The sequence below is a fragment of the Talaromyces rugulosus genome, chromosome III, assembly GCF_013368755.1.
Source record: "Talaromyces rugulosus chromosome III, complete sequence".
Taxonomy (NCBI): domain Eukaryota; kingdom Fungi; phylum Ascomycota; class Eurotiomycetes; order Eurotiales; family Trichocomaceae; genus Talaromyces; species Talaromyces rugulosus.
Genome location: NC_049563.1, coordinates 1,645,115 through 1,670,890, shown reverse-complemented (window position 1 = coordinate 1,670,890; position 25,776 = coordinate 1,645,115). Strand labels below are relative to the sequence as shown.

The 25,776-nt window shown below is 48.6% G+C and overlaps 8 protein-coding genes across 8 annotated transcripts; 2 read left to right on the top strand and 6 right to left on the bottom strand.

The window, feature by feature from the left end:
* Nucleotides 1–1,058: 1,058 nt before the first annotated feature.
* TRUGW13939_05437 (uncharacterized protein) lies at nucleotides 1,059–2,464 on the bottom strand (the record flags this gene model as incomplete). Its single annotated transcript, XM_035488600.1, has 2 exons — nucleotides 1,059–1,798; nucleotides 1,849–2,464. 2 exons carry the CDS (start codon nucleotides 2,462–2,464, stop codon nucleotides 1,059–1,061), a joined length of 1,356 nt encoding a protein of 451 aa, XP_035344493.1.
* A 1,781-nt stretch (nucleotides 2,465–4,245) lies between these two features.
* Nucleotides 4,246–4,845, bottom strand: TRUGW13939_05436 (uncharacterized protein; the record flags this gene model as incomplete). The annotated part of the gene is made up of 1 exon (XM_035488599.1): nucleotides 4,246–4,845. One exon carries the CDS (start codon nucleotides 4,843–4,845, stop codon nucleotides 4,246–4,248), a length of 600 nt encoding a protein of 199 aa, XP_035344492.1.
* Nucleotides 4,846–5,641: 796 nt separating this feature from the next.
* TRUGW13939_05435 (uncharacterized protein) lies at nucleotides 5,642–6,295 on the bottom strand (the record flags this gene model as incomplete). Its single annotated transcript, XM_035488598.1, has 1 exon — nucleotides 5,642–6,295. One exon carries the CDS (start codon nucleotides 6,293–6,295, stop codon nucleotides 5,642–5,644), a length of 654 nt encoding a protein of 217 aa, XP_035344491.1.
* A 349-nt stretch (nucleotides 6,296–6,644) lies between these two features.
* Nucleotides 6,645–8,777, bottom strand: TRUGW13939_05434 (uncharacterized protein; the record flags this gene model as incomplete). Its single annotated transcript, XM_035488597.1, has 1 exon — nucleotides 6,645–8,777. One exon carries the CDS (start codon nucleotides 8,775–8,777, stop codon nucleotides 6,645–6,647), a length of 2,133 nt encoding a protein of 710 aa, XP_035344490.1.
* A 942-nt stretch (nucleotides 8,778–9,719) lies between these two features.
* On the bottom strand, nucleotides 9,720–10,898 carry TRUGW13939_05433 (uncharacterized protein; the record flags this gene model as incomplete). The annotated part of the gene is made up of 4 exons (XM_035488596.1): nucleotides 9,720–9,818; nucleotides 9,867–9,941; nucleotides 9,997–10,289; nucleotides 10,343–10,898. 4 exons carry the CDS (start codon nucleotides 10,896–10,898, stop codon nucleotides 9,720–9,722), a joined length of 1,023 nt encoding a protein of 340 aa, XP_035344489.1.
* A 579-nt stretch (nucleotides 10,899–11,477) lies between these two features.
* On the top strand, nucleotides 11,478–13,084 carry TRUGW13939_05432 (uncharacterized protein; the record flags this gene model as incomplete). The annotated part of the gene is made up of 3 exons (XM_035488595.1): nucleotides 11,478–11,679; nucleotides 11,747–13,001; nucleotides 13,060–13,084. The coding sequence occupies 3 exons, from the start codon at nucleotides 11,478–11,480 to the stop codon at nucleotides 13,082–13,084; spliced, it is 1,482 nt and encodes a 493-aa protein (XP_035344488.1).
* Nucleotides 13,085–18,428: 5,344 nt separating this feature from the next.
* TRUGW13939_05431 (uncharacterized protein) lies at nucleotides 18,429–22,051 on the top strand (the record flags this gene model as incomplete). The annotated part of the gene is made up of 3 exons (XM_035488594.1): nucleotides 18,429–18,510; nucleotides 18,587–21,910; nucleotides 21,966–22,051. 3 exons carry the CDS (start codon nucleotides 18,429–18,431, stop codon nucleotides 22,049–22,051), a joined length of 3,492 nt encoding a protein of 1,163 aa, XP_035344487.1.
* A 626-nt stretch (nucleotides 22,052–22,677) lies between these two features.
* Nucleotides 22,678–25,628, bottom strand: TRUGW13939_05430 (uncharacterized protein; the record flags this gene model as incomplete). The annotated part of the gene is made up of 2 exons (XM_035488593.1): nucleotides 22,678–25,407; nucleotides 25,464–25,628. The coding sequence occupies 2 exons, from the start codon at nucleotides 25,626–25,628 to the stop codon at nucleotides 22,678–22,680; spliced, it is 2,895 nt and encodes a 964-aa protein (XP_035344486.1).
* Between the last annotated feature and the right edge of the window lie 148 nt (nucleotides 25,629–25,776).

Genomic DNA, 25,776 nt, shown 5'->3' with positions numbered 1-25,776 from the left:
GCACGGGAGACTCTGGCTTGCCGGAGAAGGAGATAGCAATAGCAAAGGCAGTTTAAGCCTTGTTTGTGCACGATCGGTATATTATCAACAAATATATTGTGTACGCTCGCATCCAGGCTTTTTTATCATTTTTAATGTGGTGGAAGATATGACCGCCCCGTGGAATGGGCCAGTGTGAGACGCAGCAGGGTGTATATCGAACCGTTACTTGCTTGCAAACGAACAGGGTGCATGTAGAACCTGGATAATAAAAGACTTTTCCAAATAAAACCAATTCAATTGTCTAGATATGATTGATGTTACGCAAACAAGGAAAAATATTTCTTTGTGCAAAGTCTCCGACTAGTAGTCGGAGCAGGGAGAGTTCGTGGCGAGTTGTAGATGGGGGAAGAGGTAGTGATGGGCGTAGGGTGAGATGAGGATTCAAGACGGGGGTGTTTGCAAGACTTGATCTCAGTGATATTGTCAGGCTTGAGGGAGCTTCATGGTGAATAGGCGAATGGGAGGATATCGGTGACAACGAGGGTAGAAGAAGGGGGGGGGGGAGGAGAAGAAAGGATGGATAGTTGATATCCTGGCCCTAGCTTAGTCAGGTGGCAGAAAGTCTGCGTTAAGATCATGTATTTTTGAGCATTGCATTAACCCCGCTGTTTATTTTCAAAGTCTGCTTTTCCTTATTATGATGAGGTTATATTTAGCGTGTTTCTTTCTGGTTTATAGATAAATGCTTCATAATGCTTTGATGCCCTAATTGTTATTTTGAAGTTTAAAGACACATATAGAAAAAGCGACTAAAAGTCTGATAGTATACATAGAAATAATAATTAAATCATACTTGTGCATAAATAATCATAAAGGCTCCAATATGCACCTGGGAATGAGTGACTGTACAGTCAGGTCATGTCGGCCATGTCGAGGACAACTTTTACAGAAATATGGAACTCGATATAGAACCCTTTGCTGATGACAAGTCCCTGAGATCATCCACTTTCAAAAGGTCCAGCATTTCGCACTGCGTCCCGCATCCTCTGAATCTCAGGCATTCCCCATCTTTGCATCTACTCACACCTCACTAAATCTTCGATTGTGGCCCTTTTACTTGGCTCAAGAACAAGCATTGACCTGATCATGTCCTGAAATGCTTTTTCCTCATCCGGCGAGAAAGTGTCAAATTTCTTCCACTCTCGCGCGCTTCGTATTTCTGAGAAGCGCTGATCCCAACCTCTACTGCTGTTGAAGTACCACTGGCGAAGATTCTCTTTAACATTCTTGTTCCCATCACTGTCAAACCAGTTGCTTCTATTCTTCCACCTGCTCCACCATCGATCAGGAAGTTTGCCAAGCATCTCCACATGCTCAATTGTGACTTCATCCACTGTGGCAGGCAAAGCTTGAAATGGTGGATTCGATTCAAAAAGCTCCCAGATGGCACATGCAAGTGTCCATATATCTGCAGGGAACGAAAGAGGCTCATCTACTCCAGATTCAGCAAAAAAAGACTCTGGTGGTGCAAGCAGGGGAGGGGTATGAGCAGTAAACCGTTTTCCTGTCTGGGGATCAAATGCTTCTCCAAAATCTGCAAGCAAAATACAAGAGTCTGCTAGAGTAATTTCATCGCTTCCGAGTCCAAGCCATATCGGAACAATGACTTCTGGAGGAACTCCGTGATCAAGAGATGCGCCATCACAACGAACAACACGCTCTTTGGTGGGCTGGCCAGTCTTTGCATACAGCTGCTCGCGGGTCATGTCCCTCGCACCACGTGGCAGACGTAAAAGAATATTTGCCAGGTGAAGATCTGTGCTCAATTTTAGAATTCATATTATAGAGATTTGAACTGAAACATACCACCATGGACAATGCCTTGCGAATGGATGAATTGAAGGGCAAAGATAAGCTGTGAGGCGATTGCTCGAGCGACTGGGAGATGAAGAAGTCGATGATACGAGGCATCTTTAGCTTCATGGATATTGACTCTGCCCGCATCCATGTCCAAACACTGATGGATTCCATTTGGTCCAGTGAAAGTGAAAGAGTCACAAAGAGTCTGCACCATGGCCTTTCCAGGGAGGTGAGATCCAGCCTCTTTTAACCGTGGAAGAATTTGCAGCTCGTGTGTACGCTCAGCCGATTCTGATGTAGAGATCTTGAGAACAACAAGTCGGTCACTATTCTTCCTATCTTCGGCCAACCAAGCTGTGGACGATCGACCAAAGCCGAGTTTGTGAGCAATAACATATCGGCCTTGGCAGAATTCATCACCAAGCATCACAGGATGGTACCCGCCAGATGCGTAGTAGTCTAAGCGCTCAACTTCATCGATATATTCATAACGGACTTTGCTTGGTTCCATGCAAGTGGCAGCACTTTTGAGAGAGAGTGTGTGCTGGGAGAATCGTCGAGGTGGCAGGGGCGTGAGCATGCGGGTTCGGAAAAATGTGGTGCAGGCCCGACAATTCGCCATGAAGAGATGTCAGGATAGTAGTATCAAACGCATCGGGCTTCGTGAGAGGAAGGAAATGTAGCGTGAGGATTCAAGGGAGAGTGTGTCGCGAAGATAATATGTGGCAGCCGGGCTTGCACTTGGCCACTTGCCCACCGATTTTTGTAAGTAGCTTAAAGAAATTAATTAATTACACCTGCACCCCTTGTGTATCTCTAACGAAAAAAGTATCTTTAGAATCCTAAATAGTTTATAAAGATAGATTTAAATATTAAATAAGAGATCATTTATTAGCTCATTATATTAATTATCATTTTTATGTTATTTAATCTTATATTCTATAGTCTTTGCTATTTCTTTATTTCTATTATTTTTTGTTACTTTTATATAATAATTTATATCTAATAATAATTTTTTCTCAAACCAAAATATAAGGCCTACATTGAGAGAATTATCCGTATTACCACGAGTTGTTCTTCTCAAATTCTCAATCCTATAATGTTAATTCTTGCAATATCAATCGATAGAGAGGACTGTATCGAGACTGAAAATACCCTTCAGACTTTAATAGATGGTCAAACGGCTAATAGCGTTCAGCATTATACAATAAAAGGAGGAAGCTGATTGATTCTAAGCTTAGAATATGCTAGAAGAGTCTGGAATTGAGATTTGGCCGGGCTTGGAACCCGGAAAATGTCACTACTTTGTTGCAAAAGACAAGTCTTCAAGAAACGAGCTGGTGTTAAAACTAACAAGTATGTATGTTGTCTTAATAGAAGATTCATTGCTAACTTCAATGCCAACTCAGGAATCAATTGGCTGCGCAGATGTGGAGACAAATTTACCAATGTCACAAGGAACATCTAGAAGAGAGACATACCTCCACAACTTTTCTCGAATGGTCTCAAATTTGTCTGATTAGGGGAGGCTATAGAGCAAACCATCAAAGTGTGTCAATAAAATCTTCACTTGTCATCTTCCCACTCTCCACAAGAGACCTATCTGACTTCATTTTTTCCAAATTTTTATCGTACTGATCTAACTCATGCACCTTCCGCTCCACAAATTGATTTATCTTTTCTTCGTCGAATTCCAACCTGCGCTTCTCCCAGTTAGTGCCTGCAGTTTTTCGTAATTTCATAAATGGGACCGTGTGGATCTCGTTAAAGCCAGCTAAGAGGAGCATATGAAGCTATATAGCACCTGATCTCTCAGACCACGTAATTAACTTGGAAAACTCTTTGTCTTGATTTCCTATTAATTCCTCCTCTTTCGCTAGTATATGTTGGAAAGTTTTGAGGTTTTTAGAATACCGAGCGACTTCTTGTGGTTCATCGTTATCCTTATAGTCCTAGTTTGTTGGCCGATCTTGAAGAAGCTACCATGGTGAAGCGAGTAGTTGAGCTGGACCAATGTATGACCACTCTAAATCTACTACTCTAATAATAGTGAGATCTCCATTGCTTCTAATGATCATATTTGCTAGACCGAGGTCGTCGCAAATAAGTTTAAATGGGCTATTATTATACTCGCTATTAACATAGCGAGGTGTCATAGATGTGAGGATATTGAAGTCTTTATACATAGTTTGAGCGGTATTTGGTCTAGAAACTGAATTTGGTTGCTGATCTAATTGCATTAAGTCCTGTCTAATAATGTATTGGAAATACTCAGTAGTGGTTGTAAATCCTTGGTTTTGATCACCTATATTCTTGTTATTCTATGTATAGTAAAATAGATAGAATTCTGGATATTATACTAAAAGTATTCACACCTCCATCTTGGAGAATATCATGTACCTTCTATGTTAGAGGGCGTACTGGAACAGTACCACCGGTTTTTATTGGTAGTAAACTGCTAATGTGATTAAAATCCAAACTGAATATCTGGAGGAAAATATTGGCTATCTGCTTGTAAATGTATTCGATATTATTATTATTGATGTCTTCTCTTATCAGTCGCGTATGAGGGGGTGTAAGAATAGAGTGAAGGCTTTCTCCACAGATATAATCCATCATGATGAATGGGCCTAGATGAAGAGGGTTGTCGGACGCAATTCCCCAAGCATGAACCTTTGGGACCGGAATGGTGGTTCTTTCACCAATTATACTCATTGTCTCGACCTCTATTCTAACCTTCTCGTCTGCATAGTCGTCATGGATCGTGCTAACACGAGGGAACCGGATCATCCACTGACAGCTATCCTCAAAGACGATCTTTTGGGAGACATTGTAGGAGCCATTTAGAAAACCACCTTCAAGTTTACAACCGCTTCGATCTGGATGGAAGGTAGATGCCCATTTGCACAAGGCGTTACCTTGTAGCCGTGCTTCATTCACTTTATCGACCCAGATATCCTCCCTCACCTTGCTGACGAGAAATCTGCATTCGTCGGATTCCATAGCGCCATAAAAAGCAATTGAATAATATGGAAAAGTTATTAACAAGAGACAGAATCATTAGAAGGCTTACCTCAATTGGATCTGTCAGAATTCATGTCGGTGTAGGATGCAAACAACACAAACATAAATTGATATCAGGACTGGCTCACCAGCTTGACAGCAAACCTTGTCCCAGTCCCTGGAGCAAGCGAGAATACGAATCCAGCACATTACCCTTGAATCCGGACGTTACCTCTTATGAATTCAAAAACCTGTATACCGCCAAAACATACCCCTCTTCTGGGTGACTGCGGTGGCCATGCATCGCGTGATATATCAAATCGAAAGGCTTCTCCTCCGTCGTGCTGACCTAAATACTACACGTGTGATGTACTATGCGAGCGAGATTTGCCGGTCTGTGACCTATTTGCATTCAACCCAAACCCCAGGCGTCGGCTGCCCTATTTGCGGTCTCGCGAGCGTCTAAATGCTATATTGAGTGTGGTGAAAGAGACATGTTCATGTGATGCCAGGGATCTACCCTATAATCAAGTCGCGTGGCTTTGAAATTGCGTTTCTTGTAAGCCAGGTGGAGTTGAAGCTTTGGCGTAAGACTTGGAGCTAATTGATGTGCCGCCGAACGAGCTCAGTAATTTTTTCCCCCTATATGAGAAGCAGAATCGCTCCATAGGAAGAGCAGAATACGCCTTATACCCTAGCCCTAACCCTAACTAACTCTGAAGTTAGACCCAAAACTTGCTCAGTTTACAAGAATTCATTCCACAAGTTACAACATATCAAATACCCAAAAACCCATCTATTCTACGCCCATATTCCTCCGATAGGCCTCCGACAGACGGCCATAGCTCTTCTTGACCCCTTCCACCTTGGCCACATACTCTGCCTGCACCGTACCGTCGGAAATAGAAGCCAACAACTCCGCAAAACTCAGCGCAACCAGCCTGTCACTACGCAACTTATACTGCGGACGCACCTGGCTCTGCACACCATCTAGACTCGCCTGTCGCGCAACCTCTCCCTCACGTATATTGAAAACATCATTAAAAATATCCAAATCCCCATGACACTCAAACACAAAATGCGTCTCCTCATAGGTATACAAATACACGAAATTATCAAACCCGCTCCACAGAATCGCCGACAGACATAGCGAACACGGCTCATGCGTGGTTAGAAACAGGCACTCCTTCACATCGGGCCTCTGGCTCGCGGGGATTTCGAAGAATTGTTTGAGTGTCCAGGTTTCGCCGTGCCATAATGGGGAGCCGCGTTCTTGGTTGGTATCGGCGTACACCACGCTCAGATCGGATTTGAGTAGGATGGCTGCGCCAAAGAGTTTGGAGCCGTTGGATACGGCGGTTGCTGAGAGGGGGTGGATGTCTGTTTCGATGCAGGAGCATAGGGCATCTAGGAGTGCCGTCGGTGGGTGGAAGGTGCGAACGTCGGTCATTTTCTTTCTTTTCCTTGTATGTTTGAGTTGACTGTAAATGTAAAAACCCTCGGGTTGCAAACTTGTCTCAGATTTCAGGTTCTGAGGTTATGGTTTAAGAGAAATGTTAGCTTATCGCCGTCGGCCGAGCTGGCTCGGAGACCTCCGACGGTCCAGTTATTTAACTTTCAAGTCAACCGTATCAAAACCCAGGAAATCGATTTGTCATTACTTTATATATTCTTGACGTATCAATTGATCAATTGATACGTGCTGATCTATCAATAAGCTATGAATAGGCCGGAATTAGGGTTATATAAACGCACAAGCCCTGAACCATACTAAAACCAAGAAGAAAGGGTATCATAATTCATGCAACCAGCTCCCACTGCGCAATATACGACCATCCCATACTGATGCGTCCTGCCTGGGCCTTGTATTCCTGTGCAGACAAGCCCCGAGTCTCCTTTTGCGAGCCAAAGCTAGTGATATTTGCAATTGACAGCTTTTGGCCTGGCGCGCCCAGAATCCTTGGGTCTTCAATGTCGACATACCAAACATCACCACCGCCCTGCGGTCCGGTGCCGCGGACATATGTAAAAGGGACCATTTCGTCTTTGCGCCCGTCCACGCCGTGCGTATGTAGTAGAAATAGATATGGAGCGCTCTTCTTGCTGTGCTTGGTGATTGTCCAGTGCTCGCACTTGAGATTAAACTGGAACCGAAGCGGGCCCTGCAGGTGAACAGAGATGGTCTCGCAGGCTGGTAGAAACGAGCGATCACTGAATCCTTCCTCGTGCGCAGTGGTGAAAATAGTTGGCTGTACGAGACCAAAGGGTTTGCTGTGGTCTTGAAGAAGGTAAGCCTCCCAGCTCATACCAGGACGGCCATCGTCAGTGTAGAATTGATCTTTCTCCGCCGGGTAGTGTGATAGGCCAAACTCGTCGTTGGATTTGGTAAAATGAGTCGGGTCGAATCTTTGGATGTATGGCTGTCCTTTGCCTTGCACAGCTCCTGCGCCCCAGCATGGATCGATCAGCTTCCATTTTCCGCCGTCGATCTTAACCACATTCCATGCATGGCTTGACGAGAAAGGCGGGAGAGGCGAGCCTGGAGTGAGCTGAGTGTGTCCGAAACCTTTGCCATCACCACCAATGACTAGTGCTTCTAGGCCAGCGTGAGTTGCCAAGACGGAAAAGAGGCCGGCATAACCCTCGCAAACCGCCAGACCTGTGGCCAATGTTTTGGACGGGGTAGTCGGCTGCACGCGGTTGTTGAAAAAAGCGTCAACATCGTACTTGATATTGTAGTGAAGCCAAGTAAATATAGCTCTGGCCTTGTCCGTCGCCGACGGAAAAGGCGCTGTCAATTCACGACCAAGCCATGCCAAATCTTGGGTAGGAAGCGACTGCCGAGGAAACTGGGCCGCATGGTTGTCTGGACCGGAAAAGTCTCGACAGATCATGCAGACCGTAGAGGCAGCCGGAGCTGGCGAGGAAAACTGTTTGTTGGCACCGAGTTTGGGTTTTGTCGCCTGGAGCGCCGACAGATCTGGACGTGATGTCATGGGAATAGGCGGTGGTGCATTGGCAGCTGGCTCCTCTTCTTCTTCGACATGCTTGCTGAGCGTGGAAAAAGATGACTGCTTGATCTTATTGAGAGATTCCGAAGAGGGAGGAGGGGGTATCCTCCGTGGTAGTGACGGCCTAGCTGGCTCTTCATCACTAGCGACTTGCTCTGACCTGTCCGATTGCACGCTGGGCCGGGTAGGCAGTCGAGGCCTCGCCGAGTAATTATCGCTTGAATCATGCGAAGGGGTTTGCGAAGAGGTCTGTGAGGGGGTTTGTGAAGGGGTCTGTGAAGAAGTCCGTGAAGGAAAATGCGGGGATTTCACAAAGGACTTCACTCTACTTCGAGCTTCGCCTAGGTCAAACTTTCCCGACGACGCTTTTGGGCGCTGGGGCTGTTGAGGGACGAGGGATTCACTCTTGTTACGAACGGGAAGCGGAGGTAGCTCAGTCTCTCCCCACGCTGGAGCTCGCACCCGGTTTCTACTATCTGTCGTATTCACAGTGCCCGAAGTGGACGCCGTGCCATAAGAGGTCGTCGACGCCATGGATTCAGTCGACGGTCGTCTTTCTGATAGTCCCGAAGGTCGACGTGGTGGCAGCGCCGGGGCACGCACTGGGAGAGGCGGCGGAGGAGGCTTGCTGCCGTTTACCCTTGGACTGCCATTCCTCTGCGTCGCCAGGCCTGGTGGTTGCTTGGGAACCGGCGGTGGGAGAAGTCCATTCTGGCGAATGGGAGCCGGTTTGTTTCCGACGGGTTTGTTGTCAACGACCGAGCCATTCACCTCGTGTGGCGGGTTATTAACAGTCTTCGCCCTGGGAGCAACAGGAGGTCGGATGGGAGGAGTGCTGTCCGGTGGTCGTCCGACGTGCGACTGGTTGAGCGCCGCGATGCGCTCCTGGATGGTCTGCGGCCGCGCGTCCTCTTCTGCCATTGTCGGACTTGCGATATGAGCGACTGCCGCTGTCTCGCTGGTTCACCGGGAAAAGAGAGGCGTGCTAGAGTCCTGCGCGCCTGCATCAGAGGAAAGGACGGACGAGGCTGGTCTATATAGGTTCCTCTGGCGTGGGTGTGACGAAGACGAAACAACAATGCATTACGCCGCCTTGATGGAGGTGCGGGGGCCCAACGGATCCTGAACGAGGCTGAGACTAAGAGGCCCGCTGCAGTTCAGGTCCTGCAAATAAATAATAATAGTAATAGACCAGTGAGGGGAAGGATTATTGTTATGGTCAAAGATGCAAGAAAAGATGCAGGGAGCAAAACAAGGAAAGGCCCCAATCGGAAGGAAGGCTGAGCGGGACGAGGGGGGACGGACGAGGGGCGGTGCTGCTGCTAAGAATAATCCGCTTAAGCATAACCCGCAGAGCCTCAACCATTGGGTGCGCGTACGCTTTGTTGGCGTGTGCTGACATACATGTCTGTTGGTTAATATGTTAGTTAGTAATAATAATAATCATCATCGTGCTGAGCTGTCTGAGAAGATAATCGATTGTCATGTCAACACCGCCCTGTACACGGTCGCTAAGCCTTCACTCCCCCTTCGCCTGATAAAGAGCTTCAAGATAAGAAAACGAAAAACGAGAAAGAAAAACAACAAGACCCGCTCATGTATGTATAGCCCCGAGACACGCAGCCTGGGGTTGGCACTTCTTTGGATGGAAAATCAAATCACAAAACAATAGTGAGCATATTTCACAGGGATATAGAGTCCGCTCCAAAATTGGCCGAGGTCACCAACAGCAATTGGAGGAAAACGGATGAAACAAATAGGAAGAAGGAGAATAGTGTAGATCGTCAAGTTACGTGAGCCCATTCAGCGTACATCGTCAGCGCGTCGTCCTAACGTACAAGTTACTGTGGCATGCAAGCGCCGCTACACAGACTTGTATAACAGCAATGGCTCCCCTATGTTTTCAATCTCGGGAATAGTGCACTTGAGGTCGAATGCCTTGCTCAGGACGATTTTGAAGATCTGCTGCGGTTAGTCAACGCCTTCTTTAAGCTGAAAGAAACCCCATACCTTTTGGACGTTGATACTATGGCTGGTACTACTGAAGATCAGACTGGCCCTCATAGCCTTGGCATATCGTTTGGCCTGGTAGCGCTAGTTAGTGATGCAAATTTGAGAAATCATTTCATGTTGTCCGCACCTGTAGAGAGATCTCTTCTTGGTCTTCTCGGGGAAAGTTGACGAAATGGTCGTATTTTGTGCCAATGAGAAAGGGAATCGCCGTCTTGTTGAACCCACGACCCTGACGGTACCATTCCTTGATCGAGTTCAATGTGCTCTTCCGTGTGAGATCAAACATGAACAGAATAGCAACCGCGTCATTGCAAACTAGAGGGAGCATATTGACAAACTCGCGCTGTCCACCCAGGTCCCAGATTGAGAAGGTGATTTCCGTGTTTCGAATTGAGATTGTTTTTTCCATAAAATTGACGCCTATACAAAAGTCAGAAATAAGAAATGACCAGAAAGAACAAGGTCCTCCCTACCTAGAGTCTGGATGTAATCCTCGTCCCAGCTTCCTTCAACATACTTGACCATCAAACTTGTCTTTCCTATTTGCGCGTCGCCAACCATCCCAACCTTGATCACCACACTGTTCTTTGACGACTGCGTAGGCTGTTTTTGAGTTTGGGTTTGCTCTGACTGCGACGTATATCCATATCGGTCTCCGTTTGACAACCCGGAACTCGGTCGTGAAAGCGACTGTGGTGGATGTGGTTGGTGGGACATTGTCGGCGAGCTTAATCGGGACGACTGCGGCTCATCTTCAGCAGGAAAGTAGGTTTGTGACGATGTGAAATCGGTCGAGTATGCAGCCTGATGGGCCGGGTCTTCGACATCAGTACTGCTGTGCGTGGTTGCTATTGGGTCGGGCACAATGGTCTCGGTAGGTTCGGGCATCTCTTGGTCATTGGGAATACTGGGAAGAATACTGGGAATGTTGGGAATATTGGCAGGTCCCTGGTCAGATGCGGGTGGCTGGTCCCTTTCCTGATCCAGCGAAACAGCAGGGGCGGTGTCTGGAATTGGGTTTGGCTCCATCTTGAATCTTCTTGGTCGTCCCGACTGTTTCCAGCGAACAGGGGGTCGTGGATTGCAATGGTTTAAGTAACGGTCGGGGATAAAATCGAGGAGTTAGAGTAAATTGCCAGCGGCGAGAAATCGATACAGAGCGCCTGGTCCGATGAAATAATTGAGCGAAAAGACGTGTAAGAGCGCACAGAGAGGATCGTCTAATGGAGGGACCCAGCTGGGATACCTGATCCGCTTCTGGGGTGCGAGTGCCGTGCCGCGCTGGAAAAGATTGTGCAGGATACAGAGACAGCAGTACCCAAGATGCTGAAAGAAGGACAGAGAAGATGAAAGCTCAGACTGTTGTTGACACGGCGGGGAAAGTGTTTGCAGTCTGCGAGATGGCTTCCGGCCGGGCATATCATCGATTCATGGCTCGGCTGAGGCGCTAGGCCTAATCCGGGTCTAGTGCCCCGCGTCCTTCAAAAAACCCGCTCTGCCCTAATCGAGAAATTATTTTTCTCGACAGCCCCGGCGCTGTGCCTGCCCTCGTTCTATGGTCACACCCTGATTTCCTGCCTATTTACAATACTGATTGATCCGAAAACCATGTCCAAACGCACTGCAGACGCCTCCGAGAGCGAGTCGGCCGCTCTCAAGGCTGGCCAGCGCCCTCTTTCCGAGGAAGCCCCGCCTGACGAGATCGGAGAATTCGAAGATGAGTTTGAAGACGAGTTTGAAAGCGAAGATGAAATCATAGAGGCTGGCGTCGATGGCCGCCCGGATGAAGAGAGAGAAGCAGAAGAAAACGGTGCGTTTAGATTTTCAATCAGTGAAAAAGCGTTGGTTCTATGACTGATTCGAGATTTATTTCCCAGACGCAATGGACGTCGATAAAGAGACCTTTATACCCGGAAGAACAAAACTGCCACCGGGCGAGACGCTCGCGCCCGACCCTTCCACATACGATATGCTACATACCCTCAGCACGCCATGGCCATGCCTCTCGTTTGATATTGTGCGCGATAATCTGGGCGACAACCGCAAGACCTTCCCAGCCACTGCCTATGCGGTGACTGGTACACAGGCCGAAGGATCCCGTGGGAAGGACAACGAATTGATGGTTATAAAACTCTCCGGGCTTGGCCGTATGGAGCGAGAGGACGATGCGGGTTCAGAAAGCGAATCGGATTCGGACGACGATTCATCCGATCCAATCCTAGAATCCAAGACGATACCATTGGGATCGACGACAAATCGCATTCGAGCACACCAGACCCCCAACGCGTCGGGCGACCTTACAAGACCACCACAGACAATAACGGCGACTATGCTGGAGAACTCACAGGTTGTGATTCACGATGTGACACAGCACTTGACAAGCTTCGATGTCCCCGGCACTATAATCCCGCCGTCGGCCTCGAAGCCCATTTCGACGCTGCGGATGCATAAATCAGAAGGCTATGCGTTGGATTGGTCTCCATTGCAGCCTTTGGGCAAGTTGCTTACGGGCGACAACGACGGTCTTATATACGTTACGACCAGGACAGAAGGAGGCGGCTGGGTTACGGATTCGCGGCCATTCGTCGGTCATAGCTCATCTATCGAAGAGTTGCAGTGGTCTCCCAACGAGAAGAACGTGTTTGCCTCTGCCAGCAGTGACGGCTCGGTGAAAGTATGGGATGTGCGCTCCAAGTCCCGCAAGCCCGCGGTTGACGTGAAGATCTCCAACACCGACATCAACGTCATGAGCTGGTCGAGTCAGACATTCCATTTGTTGGCCACGGGTGACGATGCCGGTCAATGGGGAGTGTGGGATCTGCGACACTGGAAGCCCGGAACATCGCAGACCCAGCCGTCGGCGGTGGCATCGTTTGATTTCCACAAGGAGCCCATCACGAGTATCGAGTGGCACCCGAGCGATGACAGTGTAGTTGCCGTCGCCTCGGCGGACAGTACCGTCACGCTTTGGGATCTGGCTGTCGAGCTGGATGACGAGGAGAGTCGCGACGCAGGGATGCAAGGCATTCCGCCGCAGCTGCTCTTTGTGCATTACATGGACTCTGTCAAGGAGCTGCATTGGCAAGCCCAGATGCCTGGAACTATAATGGCAACGGGAGCGGGAGGATTTGGGTAAGTTTTTTTTCTTTTCAAATTTTTTTTAAGTGAACCTTGTGCTAATATTTTGCAGTGTCTTCAAAACCATCAGCGTGTAATCTGGTTAAACCGACATACCATGTTAAACTGGAAGTTATGCACATTCAACAAAAGCTTTATAGAATTTTGATATCCATGTCTCTATTTGAATGTAACGTTTGGTCTATAGATATCACAATTGATGTATATTCTATAACGAAGGAACGAATCACAAGCTAGTGATCACGTGTTATGAATCTACTAACCTAATTAGGAAGGTCCAACCACCAACCGAGGCTTTGTCTTATCGCTATCAATGGTGGGGGAGGGGAATATTTATTAACAATGGTCTTCGTTTATCAAGAACTTGAAACAATTGACAGCAATTGACAGACTCAATTCAAAGTGAACTCCGACGTTGAACGGATATAGCACTACGTCATAGCTCTCAGTCTCAACGAATGAATACTAGACAAACAATAACCGGACGCATAATAGGATACCTACTATTGCATCATGCCATTATTTAACACACCCATACCAAGACTACGTACTGCCTAGTAACTAGGCAGGCAGAAGGTTTCAAGTTGGCACATTATTGTACCAATACATGTGCATCAAAGTCCCTTAACGCCGGACTACTAATGTCGTCTTAGACGAAATGAGGCGCAGGGCATTAGTACTGTAGTACTACTGGTAGTACGTACCGTCTGTTGTTCTATTTTTCAGCCTTTTCTCTCTCATTGATCAGCATTCGACAACCGTAGTGGGGAAGCTTTACATCATTCCTCTTGGCAGCGCTGAAGGAGTAGAAAGAGTCCGTTCAAACACGTAGTTCAACTAATGCCGCCGTTTGGACTAGACTAGTTTTGTTTGTAAAAGCTGTCCTGCAATCGGGATTCCTTGAGTGAGATTATTATTATTACAGTGGTAGGAATTGAATCCAGGTGAGGTGGGCTCGTATAGTTATGGCCTGGACAGTGCCGGGCACTGCCCCGAAATGGTAAAAAGAGGCGTCGCGCATTCGCTCCGTGGGTACGTGTTGTAGACTTGTTTTTGTATAGAACGATGTATGAAGTGACGTCGTGGAATAATTGGAGACGTATGCTATTCTAAAGAATAGTGAAGAAGAATCCAGACTAATTCCGATATATAGCAACCAACCGATTACCACAATACATCACTTGATGTAGCTATAGACATGTCCCTTTTCAATATTACGAGCTCATTCAAAAGACTAACTTCCAGCCATTGTCACAATGACTCATACCTCGACCTGTCCATGTTCAACGACCTGTGGCACTGCCAACGTGGCGCCGCGATCTTCAGAACTAGATCAGCCATGTTGAAAAAAAAAAAAGGCCGAGTTGTCAACTGGTGGGTGTTGCGTGAAAGCGGCATTCTTGCCGCATCGCGGCCCGTGCTTGACAGATGTTTATTTTTATCAATTATTATTCGAGTCCATGTAATCTTGTTACGGTTGCTGATCAGTATGCAGTAAAATAAAAATAAAAATAAAAAGGTCGTTTAACTAGGATGAGAGCTTGAGCTCGGAAGCCTGCATATGCAGCTTGCAGTGATAGCTGCGTCTCGCTGGAATAATAATACGTACTATTACTATAATAATAACAGCAAACCCTGTAGGATGTTCCTGTGACCAAAAAAGAAACCATGCTAGACAGGAGGTCGGCTTATTCTCGACCTGTCTCGGCACGAGCTCTATTATCGTCGTCGTATAGCCCTAATCCCAGCCACCGGCGGACCAGATCCCTGACAGTGGACAGCTTGTGTGATCTAATATTACAACTCCGTACTGTGTAACGCTGATTACGGATAATGGCAGCGATATAGCGGAGCTTTGGTGACCACTGACGCACAAAAATTTCTACATTAATAATCCTGACAGGTCTGGCTGGGCTCACGGCCATCTTCCCGAGCTGGCGTATAGTCGTATCGCATTATTAGTATCCTTATTACACCTGCAAGAACCCGCCTTTTCGCTTTTTTCCTTTTTGTTTGACCTGCTTGGCTTGCTCACCGGCGGCGTGACTAGGATTGTTCGCCTGCAGGCCGATTGGGTCTGAGCCTGGGTTCTGGGACTTTTGACTGGGAGCGCTTTGCATCGTGTTCCGCGCTACGACGAGGGCTGCATGCATAAGTTAGTGTATAATAATAAGACAAGACAATAATAATAATACGGCCCGCCCTAGCGAGAAGAAGCTTGGGCCAAGCGCAATAGCCTGAGTCTGAGCCTGAGCCTTTTTGAGGCCGTGCGGCGATCTTCCGATGCATTTAAAATTGCTCTAGAAATAATATGCACCGAGTGGGTTCTTTGCTTTTTTATAGAAAAGTAAAAACTAAAAAAAAGACAAAATATTAAGCATTGGTTCCCGGAGCTACTGGGTCGACAACTTATAAATTCTTTTAAAGGAAAAAGACAGCCGGATTTGTTTACTCCGAATACCAAGCATGTCCTATGCACTTCGGAGGATAGTGCGTGGACACTACTTATGCAGGCCAGTTCCACCTTGTGGTCAGAGCGGCGTATCGGAGATCAGGCTGGACAATTTGTCCTCGACATTGCACCAAGGAGTTGGACGGTCATATTAATTATTTTTAGGGGACATTTCGATCACATCTGCATGGAATACGGCGTAGTGACATGACACAATATCAAAAAAGAAAACAACTGCTGAGAACGAAGCAAAAAAAGACTGGAGGGAATATATAGATAATACCAGTACTGGTACAGTATGAATACGACTCGCCTTACCAATCACGGCAAACCACATATAGCCCGATCGGGAAATACCGCAGCCACGCGAAATGGCGAGTCTCATGACCAGTGCCACTTACTACTGCTGCTGCTCGATATAATTCGTTCGCTGTAGTTCCTCACCCCGTGACCCCGGATTATTTTTTTGTCGATTTTCGTGTCATGGCGCAAAGGAATGCTTTTTCACTGCCTGAGGAATGCGATGCGCTGCTCCCGACGATTTCCGCCCGAAGCCCTAGCTTTGCCATTGAATTTGATAATGAGAACATCTCAGTATAACTACTACTACTATTCAGTTTTTAATCTAGTCATTATTATTATATTCCAGTCACACGCGGCAAATAGAATTATTAAATTGCGCAGCCGCGTTTTCTACCCGAGAGGCTGTCCCCAGTGTCCCGGCTAGGAATGAATTCCGTGTTCCGGACTAAGGCACCTGACCCAGTGGTGGCCACTCAGCTGGCAAATGGCTGGATGGAAATTGGAAATAGGGAATGATCGCTGGGCGGCGCTTCTGTTTCTAGAAATTTGGGAATAACCGAAACTCTGGGGAATATAATAATTTGGTTCAGGGGGGGACGCGGATCTGGAGAAGTTCGGTAAACTTTTGAACTACGACTGTTAGCGGAAGTACTCGGTACGGAGAGATTATCATTATTATTACGAGCCTCGAGCTCCGACGGTCATTGTTATTATTGTTGGGTATGAGTAATGAAAACGATTGCTTGTGCGTAGTTGTACGTACGGAGAATGTATTCAGTGCTGCAGCCTGCCAGAGCTAGGCCTACGCTAGTTGGCGTGCATCGGTCTATGCAGCGAGCCGCTATCTGCTAAATCCATGCAAGCATCATGTTCCGTAGGAGCTACTAATAATAAGTGCTGTGGATGTCATCAGCTGTAACCAAATAAGGGTAATAGATTGTTATGCTAATAATAATAGTAAAAATAAAAAACATGATGTTTCAAATATACATGAATTCTGTTGGGGCCCCTAACCACAAGAACCTGGCCAATCACGATGCAATCGGCGTTGGTGCAACTATTAGTACAAATCTGTGATTGAACAAGGTCCGGCCTGGTCAGCACAGCAAACGGCACAGAAAACAGCACCAGAAACCACATCCAGCTCTTGGCCTATCAATTCAAGCATATGTACTAAATTTTACTTTCTGACATTATCCTGTTCTATAAGAACTGTCTTATGGACAACGCAATTGCTCGTGGGCAAGACGGTATTACACTGTATTAATGTATTTAATGTATTAACTCGGCCCGGTCGGCACCTGCGCGTCAACAGCCATTGGCTGTAGTACGGCTCCAGTGGGCCCGCTCGTGTCTGGTCTGGGACTAGTGGAGCCTTGGCAGCAAACGGGCCCAATCAGCCTAACCACAGATGGACCCGCTTAGACGAGGCGACGAGGCCAGACTGTGGTTCGCGGGCGGTTAACGGCGATGGCCCGACAGGCGATTGGCTGTTACTGGCCGAGGAGTGGGGCGGCTGGCACGAAGCAGGTACAGTAGCCAGAGTTGTCTTCAGGGTGGGGCCCAGCGCCCAATATTACTGGTTGAGTGTGCTGGGGTCCCCCCAGGACACTGTGGCCAGTCTTATCGCTTAGCTACCCGTCTGCACACGGCCATTGGCCTGCTGGAGGCTGACTGCCCCATCGGGCGGCGGTCTAGTGGGCTGCTACTGGCTAGCGGCAATAAGCTTGCCCCGGAGCAGCGCATGGCCACTGACGTTTTACCGCTAGGCCGAACACGGCACTGCTCAGAGGCCTCGGAGCAACTGCGCGACGCGGGTGGGGCGCATGCCGGCTGCTGATTGGCCACCCACTGAACTCTCTCTGGCTCGCTGGTCTCTGTCTGTCTCGCCTGCCTCGTAGTAGTTATTCCTCGGCGCTTGACGACAGAGCAGTGCAGCCTTCCGCCCTCCCCGTCCTTTCCTCAATCACAATCCCATCACTCACTCTCCTTCATCAACTTTCTCGTCGATACGGTGTCTGTTCCTTGACGCCGCGTGGTTGCTTGCACAATTGGAGTATCCTTACTGCGTGATCTCTGCGACTGTTCCTGCCAAAGCCCCGCTGTCGCCGTGTGTTCGCCGCCGCCGCCTTTGCGAGATCGCTTTCCACCAGTTCGAATCTGTATCATATTCGCGCTGTTTTGCCCTGTCAGTTGTTAAAGAAGCTGGATCAGCTTGATTAGCTCTCCTGGCTTGTTTCTCATACCTTTTTTCTCCAAGCTGGAAACAAGGTTGGACCAAGCAACAGCGGCCCGCTCCTTCTCTTCTTGCCTATACCAAGGTACGTACGTCTGTTTGATATCTTCACTCCTGGTTCGACATGTTCGAGTGCATTTGATGCTCCAAAGAGAACAGTCAGCCCGCGCTTGGAGCTTCCCCATCTATCTTATCTCAACCAGCACCTCAATATACTCACTCCGCTATCCTGTGAACGTCGTACTTACTGGTATTTCTTACCAGCTCCCTATCATTCAAAGTTTACATCGAAACCTCGGTTTATGAACTACCCGCGTCCGAGTCGTTTTGTACATATTCTGCAGTCCTTGCTGCGGAAAGCTTGATTCCGTCCCTCGCCTTCATTTTGCTAGCCGCTGCGCTTCGCCAATCTAACAAGACTTTGAAAGACATGATGGCAGCGCAAGATCCTACGGTAGTCGCCAACGGTGACAACCTACTGTCCATTCAAGAAATGCCCGGAGATGTTACAGGTAAGCGACCAGTCGCCACCATATAGCCTCCCCAGCCCCACTCCGTGTCTCTTTGGAGCTGAGTGTTTCTTGTTAGATATGTCGCTGCAAGAGTCGAAACCAGCCGATTCCAAGCAGCACACTGCACCGGCCCCTGGCGGGCCTCCGCCTAAGACTGATAAGCCGCGTCCACACGTTTGTACCACCTGTGGTCGGTCTTTTGCTCGCCTTGAACATCTCAAGCGCCACGAACGATCTCACACCAAGGAGAAGCCCTTTGAATGTCCAGAGTGTACCCGCTGCTTCGCTCGCCGCGATCTTCTCCTGCGCCACCAACAAAAGTTACACATGACCGCTGCGCCCTCGCGCCCACGGAACGCACGCAGAGAGAGTACCGGCGCCGCCGGAGCTGGCGCGAATCGGGTTCGAAAGAATTCCATTGCTGGCAGCACTTCGAGTACCATGCGTCCGAGAGCCAACACTATCAGCCATGTCGACAACTCCGCCTTGGGCATGATCAATGTTGCAAATGCAAATGTAACACGGCCGGGCCAACCGGGACACACCTACCACCCCAGTCTAGGTTCTGTCTCGGGCGCACCCGCTTTTGAGAATCGTGGATACAGCGCGATGCATCCCCCCATAAACGGTCTGCCCAAGATCGAAACTTCCGGTTTGCCTGTCGATATGGGACACGGTCTGAGAACGGCGCCTGTTTACGGAAGCTTTGATCTCGGTTTTGGAGATCACTTTTTCGGCGGAAGCACCATCAATCCGGCCCAGCTTCACTTTGGCGGTTCTCCTCAGTTCGGCCATGACACTCCTGCGTCGCCCTTCAACCAAGCTTTCCACCCGCTGGCTTCCGTCCCGGACCCAATGTTGGATGACGATGGCAACTTCGACTGGGTGAACGGCTTTGATACGACCGTTCCCCTCGGCACTACCAGTGATTCCGCCATCGAGGAATCATCTCCGTCAGCCATGAGCACCGAGTCCCAAAGTAGGACAAGCGAGCCGATGATGGAAGCTCCCGCTCACATTGCCTCGTCTGCTAGCTGGCAAAGCCCGTTTCCTGCAGCACAGTCGGCTCCTTATGCAATGGACTTTTCCCCGAGCATGCAAGATCTAGGCTTCTCTGCCGCCGACACAGTCTCGCCCAAATCTTTGATGACCCCGATCCACTTCACAGACCCTTTTACGTCTAATCTTTCCGTGCCAATGAGCCAGTCGATGTTGGGAGGGCATTCGCAGAGTATGTTTTCATCTTCCATGGTAGCCAACGGAGAATCTCCTAATCCTCTCAACGTTCCTTTCGCCAGTAGTCCCTTACGAAATTCCTTTTCCACAACATCGCCGGACACAGTCACAGACTCAACACGACAGACTTTATTAGCAAACATGTCGCAACCCACTGGGGGAACTCGCCAGAATAGATACTCGCAGCCATCCAACAATCGAGATTCATCTTCTCGTACTGCTGGACTCAACAACTCCTATCTTTTACCAACTACTTTCGACCTTCAGCGATATATTCAGGCTTACATCGTTTATTTCCACCCGCACCTGCCTTTCCTACACATCCCTACACTCGATTTTCAGAATCCCGAATTCACCAACAGTCTGCGCACCGCTAGTGGTCATTTGAATCTCAGCTCGACCGGCGTGGCTGGCGGCGGCGGCTGTCTCATCTTGTCCATGGCTGCCATGGGCGCCTTGTATGAGTTTGAAATGGCTGTATCCAAAGATCTTTTCGAGTCTGCCAAGAAAATGATTCAATTGTATCTCGAAGAGAGGCGCAAGGCCGACATGTCCGCCGCTCTCAGTCGTTCTAACTCGGGCCGTGACAACCCTGTCCACAACACGCCTCTATGGCTTGTCCAGGCTATGTTATTGAATGTGGTTTATGGTCATACTTGTGGGGACAAAACGTCAGCGGACATTGCCAGCACACATTGCGCTGCACTGGTGAGCCTGGCGCGCGCTGCTGAATTGACACATCACCTTGAACCTGAACAACTTCCCCAAGATTATCTTCACAGCAAACAAAACAAACCCGATGAGTCCGACCTGGATCAAACATCGCATTCCCAGACACCGCCAAAGGAACGACGCGATTGGCTTGATTGGAAAATCGTCGAAGAGCGGAAGCGAACTCTTTACGCCATCTTTACGCTTTCTAGTTTTCTAGTGTCGGCCTACAACCACGCGCCCGCCTTGACAAATTCGGAAATCAGGCTTGATCTCCCCTGCGAAGAGGACCTCTGGGCGGCCGAATCACCACAAGCATGGAGAAAGATGGGTGGTGCGTCTCCTACAAAGAAGGAGTGCTCGTTTTCGTCAGCCTTGACTACACTCCTCACTGCAAGCCAGCGAGAGCAATTCACGACCCAGCCTAACAATGCGTTTGGCTCCGCAGTTCGGGTTGAAGACTTGCCACAGAGCGACATGAAACCCAGTACCTTTGGTTGTTTGGTTCTCATTCACGCCATGCACAATTACATATGGGAAACACGACAGAGGCACATGGGACGCCAGTGGACTGCTCAGGAGAGTGATGCAATGCAGGCTCACATCGAACCAGCCCTGAGGTCGTGGCAAGCTGCTTGGGCTAGCAACCCACTGCACAGCCTAGAGCGTCCGAATCCATTTGGGGCAGGACCACTGTCAGCTGACAGCATTCCTTTATTGGACTTGGCCTATGTTAGACTTTTCGTCAACTTGGGTCGTTCCAAAGAGGCTTTCTGGCAACGCGATTGGAATTCTATGTCCGAGGAACTTGCTCGCGGCGCGGAAATCATCCAGCATGCGGACGATGGCTTGGCCGACTCCAACCATGTGAACGGCGACAGCATTCGAAGGGACTCCATAGCCGACCTCGGCGTAGCTGAGCTGAACCTATCCACGACACCAACCCAGGAACAGCCCCTTTCTACAATGTCGCAAATGTACCAACCTGGTCAATCCAAGCGCGAACGACTTTTACGGAAAGCTGCATTTTACGCTGCTGATTCGATTTGCATGTCAGACCGATTGGGAAACACATTTGCAGAATGGACCTCGCGTGAATTACCTTTACAATGCGCTATGTGCACTTTTGATTGCGCCCAGGTGCTCGCTGAATGGATCACAACCGTCCAAGAACGCGTAGGACCTTATCTGGGGATCCTTGGTCGGGATGAGGCGGATTTGACCCACGTTCCGGGGATAATGCTGCTGGAAGATGAGGATTGCAAGCTCATTGACAAGATCAAAGAAATACTCGGTAGTAGCGAGAATAAGATGCAGCACGAAGCGCAAATGTCTGGATCCTCGGCTTCTATCAATGCGTTGCAACGCTTGCCCAGTATAATCGAGGGTGGTTACGGCAGTAAAATCCTCATGACGACAGCCCATTTGCTTGATCGGGCTGCTGTCTGGCCGAGTAAGTCTTGACTCACTTCCCACATAATATTAACATGATGGCTAATTTATTATAGTCACCAAACTTATGGCTCGATCATTGGAGACGCAAGCAACGCGGATGAAAGAACGCGCCGAAAACTCGGTCATTATTTCGAGCTGAATTTAATGTCATGATACGATGGTTTTCTTTTATTTAGCGGTTTTATTTGCCCCACGACAGCATTGCACAATATCTCGGTTTTCTTGTTTCCGGTTTTTCTGTGTTCTTATGAGTCAATCGACGATACCCCTGATACCAATAGACGAACGACGTTGGCATAGTTTCGCACCGAAGATTGAAGTCCAATCTAGGTAAATATCCCTTGGGTTTTGTTTTCGCACATTTGTGAATATATTTGGACATATTTTTGCTTTGATTATCATGTGTGTTCTATTCTATTCTGCAATATTTTGACATGTATAAATTTTAAAGCATTTTACCCTTCATCCCCTCAACTCTTGTGGACGTTTTGTGGAATTTTAACTGTTCTTGATATGTGGTCTACTTTCGCTATAGCAGACGTGTGAAGTCGTCTCGGCTGTGATGAAGAAACGTCGCACCAGAATCCATGACGCATGGAACTTGGAGGACTTATTTGTGTATGCTAAAGACCAAAATTGAAGCATCTGGAATATGTACAAGGTGTATATTCAAAACCGTAGACCGTGATACCACACGTTTAATAATCAAAAGTAAACAATTACAACAAGAGTAGGGCGAATCTTTTTTTTTGACAGATGTATCCTTTACAGGTGTATCCTAATAACCGAATAATCCGGCACCGCCCTGCGCTGCAAATACGCCATTTCTCGATTCGTTCTGTTCTGTACAGCGCCCGTAGACTTTTGAATCTTGGTACGACCAGCACCAGCAGCAACCTGTTGTTCCAACGACGACGAGGACTCGCCTGTTGTTGGTGCATTGAGTGACAAGGGAAGTATCTTGCCGTCTTCCTCGCCGGCTTTGGGGAAGGTATATGTTTCCCAGAGTTTGCCGTAGGTATCGTATTCGCGTTTTACGCCGGGGGCAGGGTCGGTGATACTGCTGCTGCTGTTGTTGTTGTTGGAGTTGTCGGTGGTGGTGGTTAGTGCTGCGGTAATAGCTTTTGATGAGGATTTGTCGGCTGGGTTGTTGGTATTGGTACTGGCGGCGGTGACTTGACTGCCATAGCGAATAAACTCGCCCAAAACCCCCTTCATATACGCAGCCTCTTCGACACCGGCCAGCGCAGCCGATACTTCAGATTGCATGTGCGCAATCATTTCCGACTCGTTCACAGCAGTGCCCACAAACTCAACCGCAGAGATCCAACCGGAGGGCCCGATGGCATCCACGCTCGCGTTCATCAGATCCACAATCGTGTCGAGACTGAGTCGGGGCGCTGCTTTGATTGCGTCCAGAGGCACGGGAGGGTTCTCGGTGAAGCGTGCAGTGTACCCTCCTGTGGCGAGGGAGACGCGCAGGTGGTGTACGATGGCGAGAGTGTCGGTGTTGGAGAGTGTGGAGCGCAGAGATGAGACTACGCGGTTAATGGGGTAGGCGTGCAGTTTGGAGAGGGTTAGGTTGAGGCCGGTGAATGCGTCTTGTAGAGAAACGTTTGTTTTGGTGGTGGTGTTATTGTTGTTGCTGTTATTTTTGTCATTATCGTTCGCGGTGGTGGCTGGTTCGGTGGCCGGCATGCTGCTGGAGTCATCGTCCATTTCCACGTCGGCAGCGCCGGTGATGGCCATTATCTCAGGCTGGTCCAAGGCAACGGACGAAGCACGGGCGAGGTCAATAAAGACCTTGAGAGCACGCGTGAGTTCGTCTGGTGGCAATAAGGAAAGGGAGCTTCGAAGGAGGAGGAAAAGCGGTTTGAGTGAAACAGCATCAAAGTCTGCAAGCGCCTGTACGAGAGAGCCCGTCTGGAAAGGTGGCAGAATGCGTGGCTTATTGGCCCGACGAACAGCAGCATCAATATGATCCAACGTGAACAGGCCGGATTTCACTAGCCAGTCAAATGTCTTCTTGGGCCAGAGCGCAAGTTTCAAAGTTGCAGAGTCATTTCGCAGGTTTCCTGCTTCCTGCTGTTGTCGTACTGTGAAGATCTTTGACAGAATGAACAGGGCCTTTTCGAGGTTCGCCGATGTCTGGGGGAGGGATAGCAATTTCTCAGTGCCAAAGTAGGATGTGACGGCATTATCAAATGCAGTCGGGTCGGTTGCTTTGATTGCGCTGTTAAGTCCTTCCTTTAGCGTATTCCATCGACTATTCTCTTCCTTGTTCGACAACCCAAGACAATCCCCGGCTTCTGCCGTATTCCACGATGCCGAAGAGCTAACACCCTTCCCAATGGCATCTATAAGCAGTCCGTCTCGTTGCCGTTTGAGTGAAGTCCCACGTATCGTGTGAGTAGAGGACAAGTCAAAGGACAGAAGCGCACTGTCCTTGACTGCCAATACTATACCTAGCTTGGCAAAATATCCAACAAAAGTCATAGCAGCCTTGGGGTCGAACTCTTTAGATTTTGCGGGCGACAGGTCGCGAGTGCCGATTCTGCGTTGGACAGAAGAGTACTGCGTATCGTACAGACCGACAAGCGATTTCCCAGCCCCGATGACAGAGTATGGAGATATGCGCATGATCGACGAGAAATGCTCGTCGTTCAGCACAAATTTGGTCGTGACAGTGGGCGAGTATTGAGACAGATCACAGTTGATGTATCCTTTTTGAAACGACAGGCTCAATCCCGCAGAGCCGGAGTGGAAGGTCCACTGAGGCTCTCTGGAATCGATCTCTATACCCTCAACTTTGGGTAGTTGCACAGTATGCAGGTGGCGAAGCTTTTGAAAGTCATCAACAATTCCGGCCGCCGAGTCATATGTAACGGGTATAGCAAAAATATGGACTTTGACATCATCCAAGGCCAGCTTGCTCGAGCCGTCTTCGCTAACCGGGTGGGAGACAAGTAGAAGCACAGAAGGGTTGTTGGCAGGCGACGCAGACACGTCTCCAATAGCCAAAGCGGCCAGATCAGGTCTCTTCTTGAGCAGAGACCTTCTAGCATCGTCAAATTCAACCAGAAAAGCTGCGCCGACCTCGTTCTTGACTTCCTTGTGCTGGATACTCCACTTTTGTGTTTTCAAGTCTGACGTAAACCTGCGCACTTGTCCGTCGCGGTGTACACTGAGAAGGTCAAACAACTCGTCATTGCTGTCGTCGTTGGACTCCCGTGGGATTATGCCGACAAAGGTCGTAGGGCTTTGGGCATCCTTCAACGTATACGAAGATGTAGCAATCACGGGAGCAGTAGCCGAGCCAGGGACGGTCTCTTCAAAGAATCCTTTGATTTCATGCTTAGGTCGTTCCACAGCAGCATAAATGTGTCGCTTTACCACTGATGTTTCCTGGATTCTGCGCCGTATGGCGCATGGGCGACACGAGAACACAGACTGAGGCGGAACAGCGTGCGAGGTGATGAGCTTTGGGGATTGCACCTACGACAAGCTGGTCAGTATGAAAAGAAAAGAAAAAAATACACCATGTTTCTCACATTGTATATGTTCAATCCCTCGCCATCAACAGCCACAGCAACCTCATACCGCTTCCTTTTCTTCGATTCGGCCAGAGAAAAAACTTCGCCGATCTGCGTCCTGCCAGCAGAAGCTTGGAGCGGACGAGGCAATTGAGCCAGGACCGAGGGCGGCGGAAGATCCATGGCCGCGCAGTGAGTTGTTGATAATGCAATGCAAGCCAAACACTTCTGGGAAACCTAGCAAAAAATGCTCAGGGCATGGATGAGGGTCTCCAGAAAAATTCACCGGATTAAGAGTTGCGCCGGCTTCCAGGCCCACACTGCCGCGACT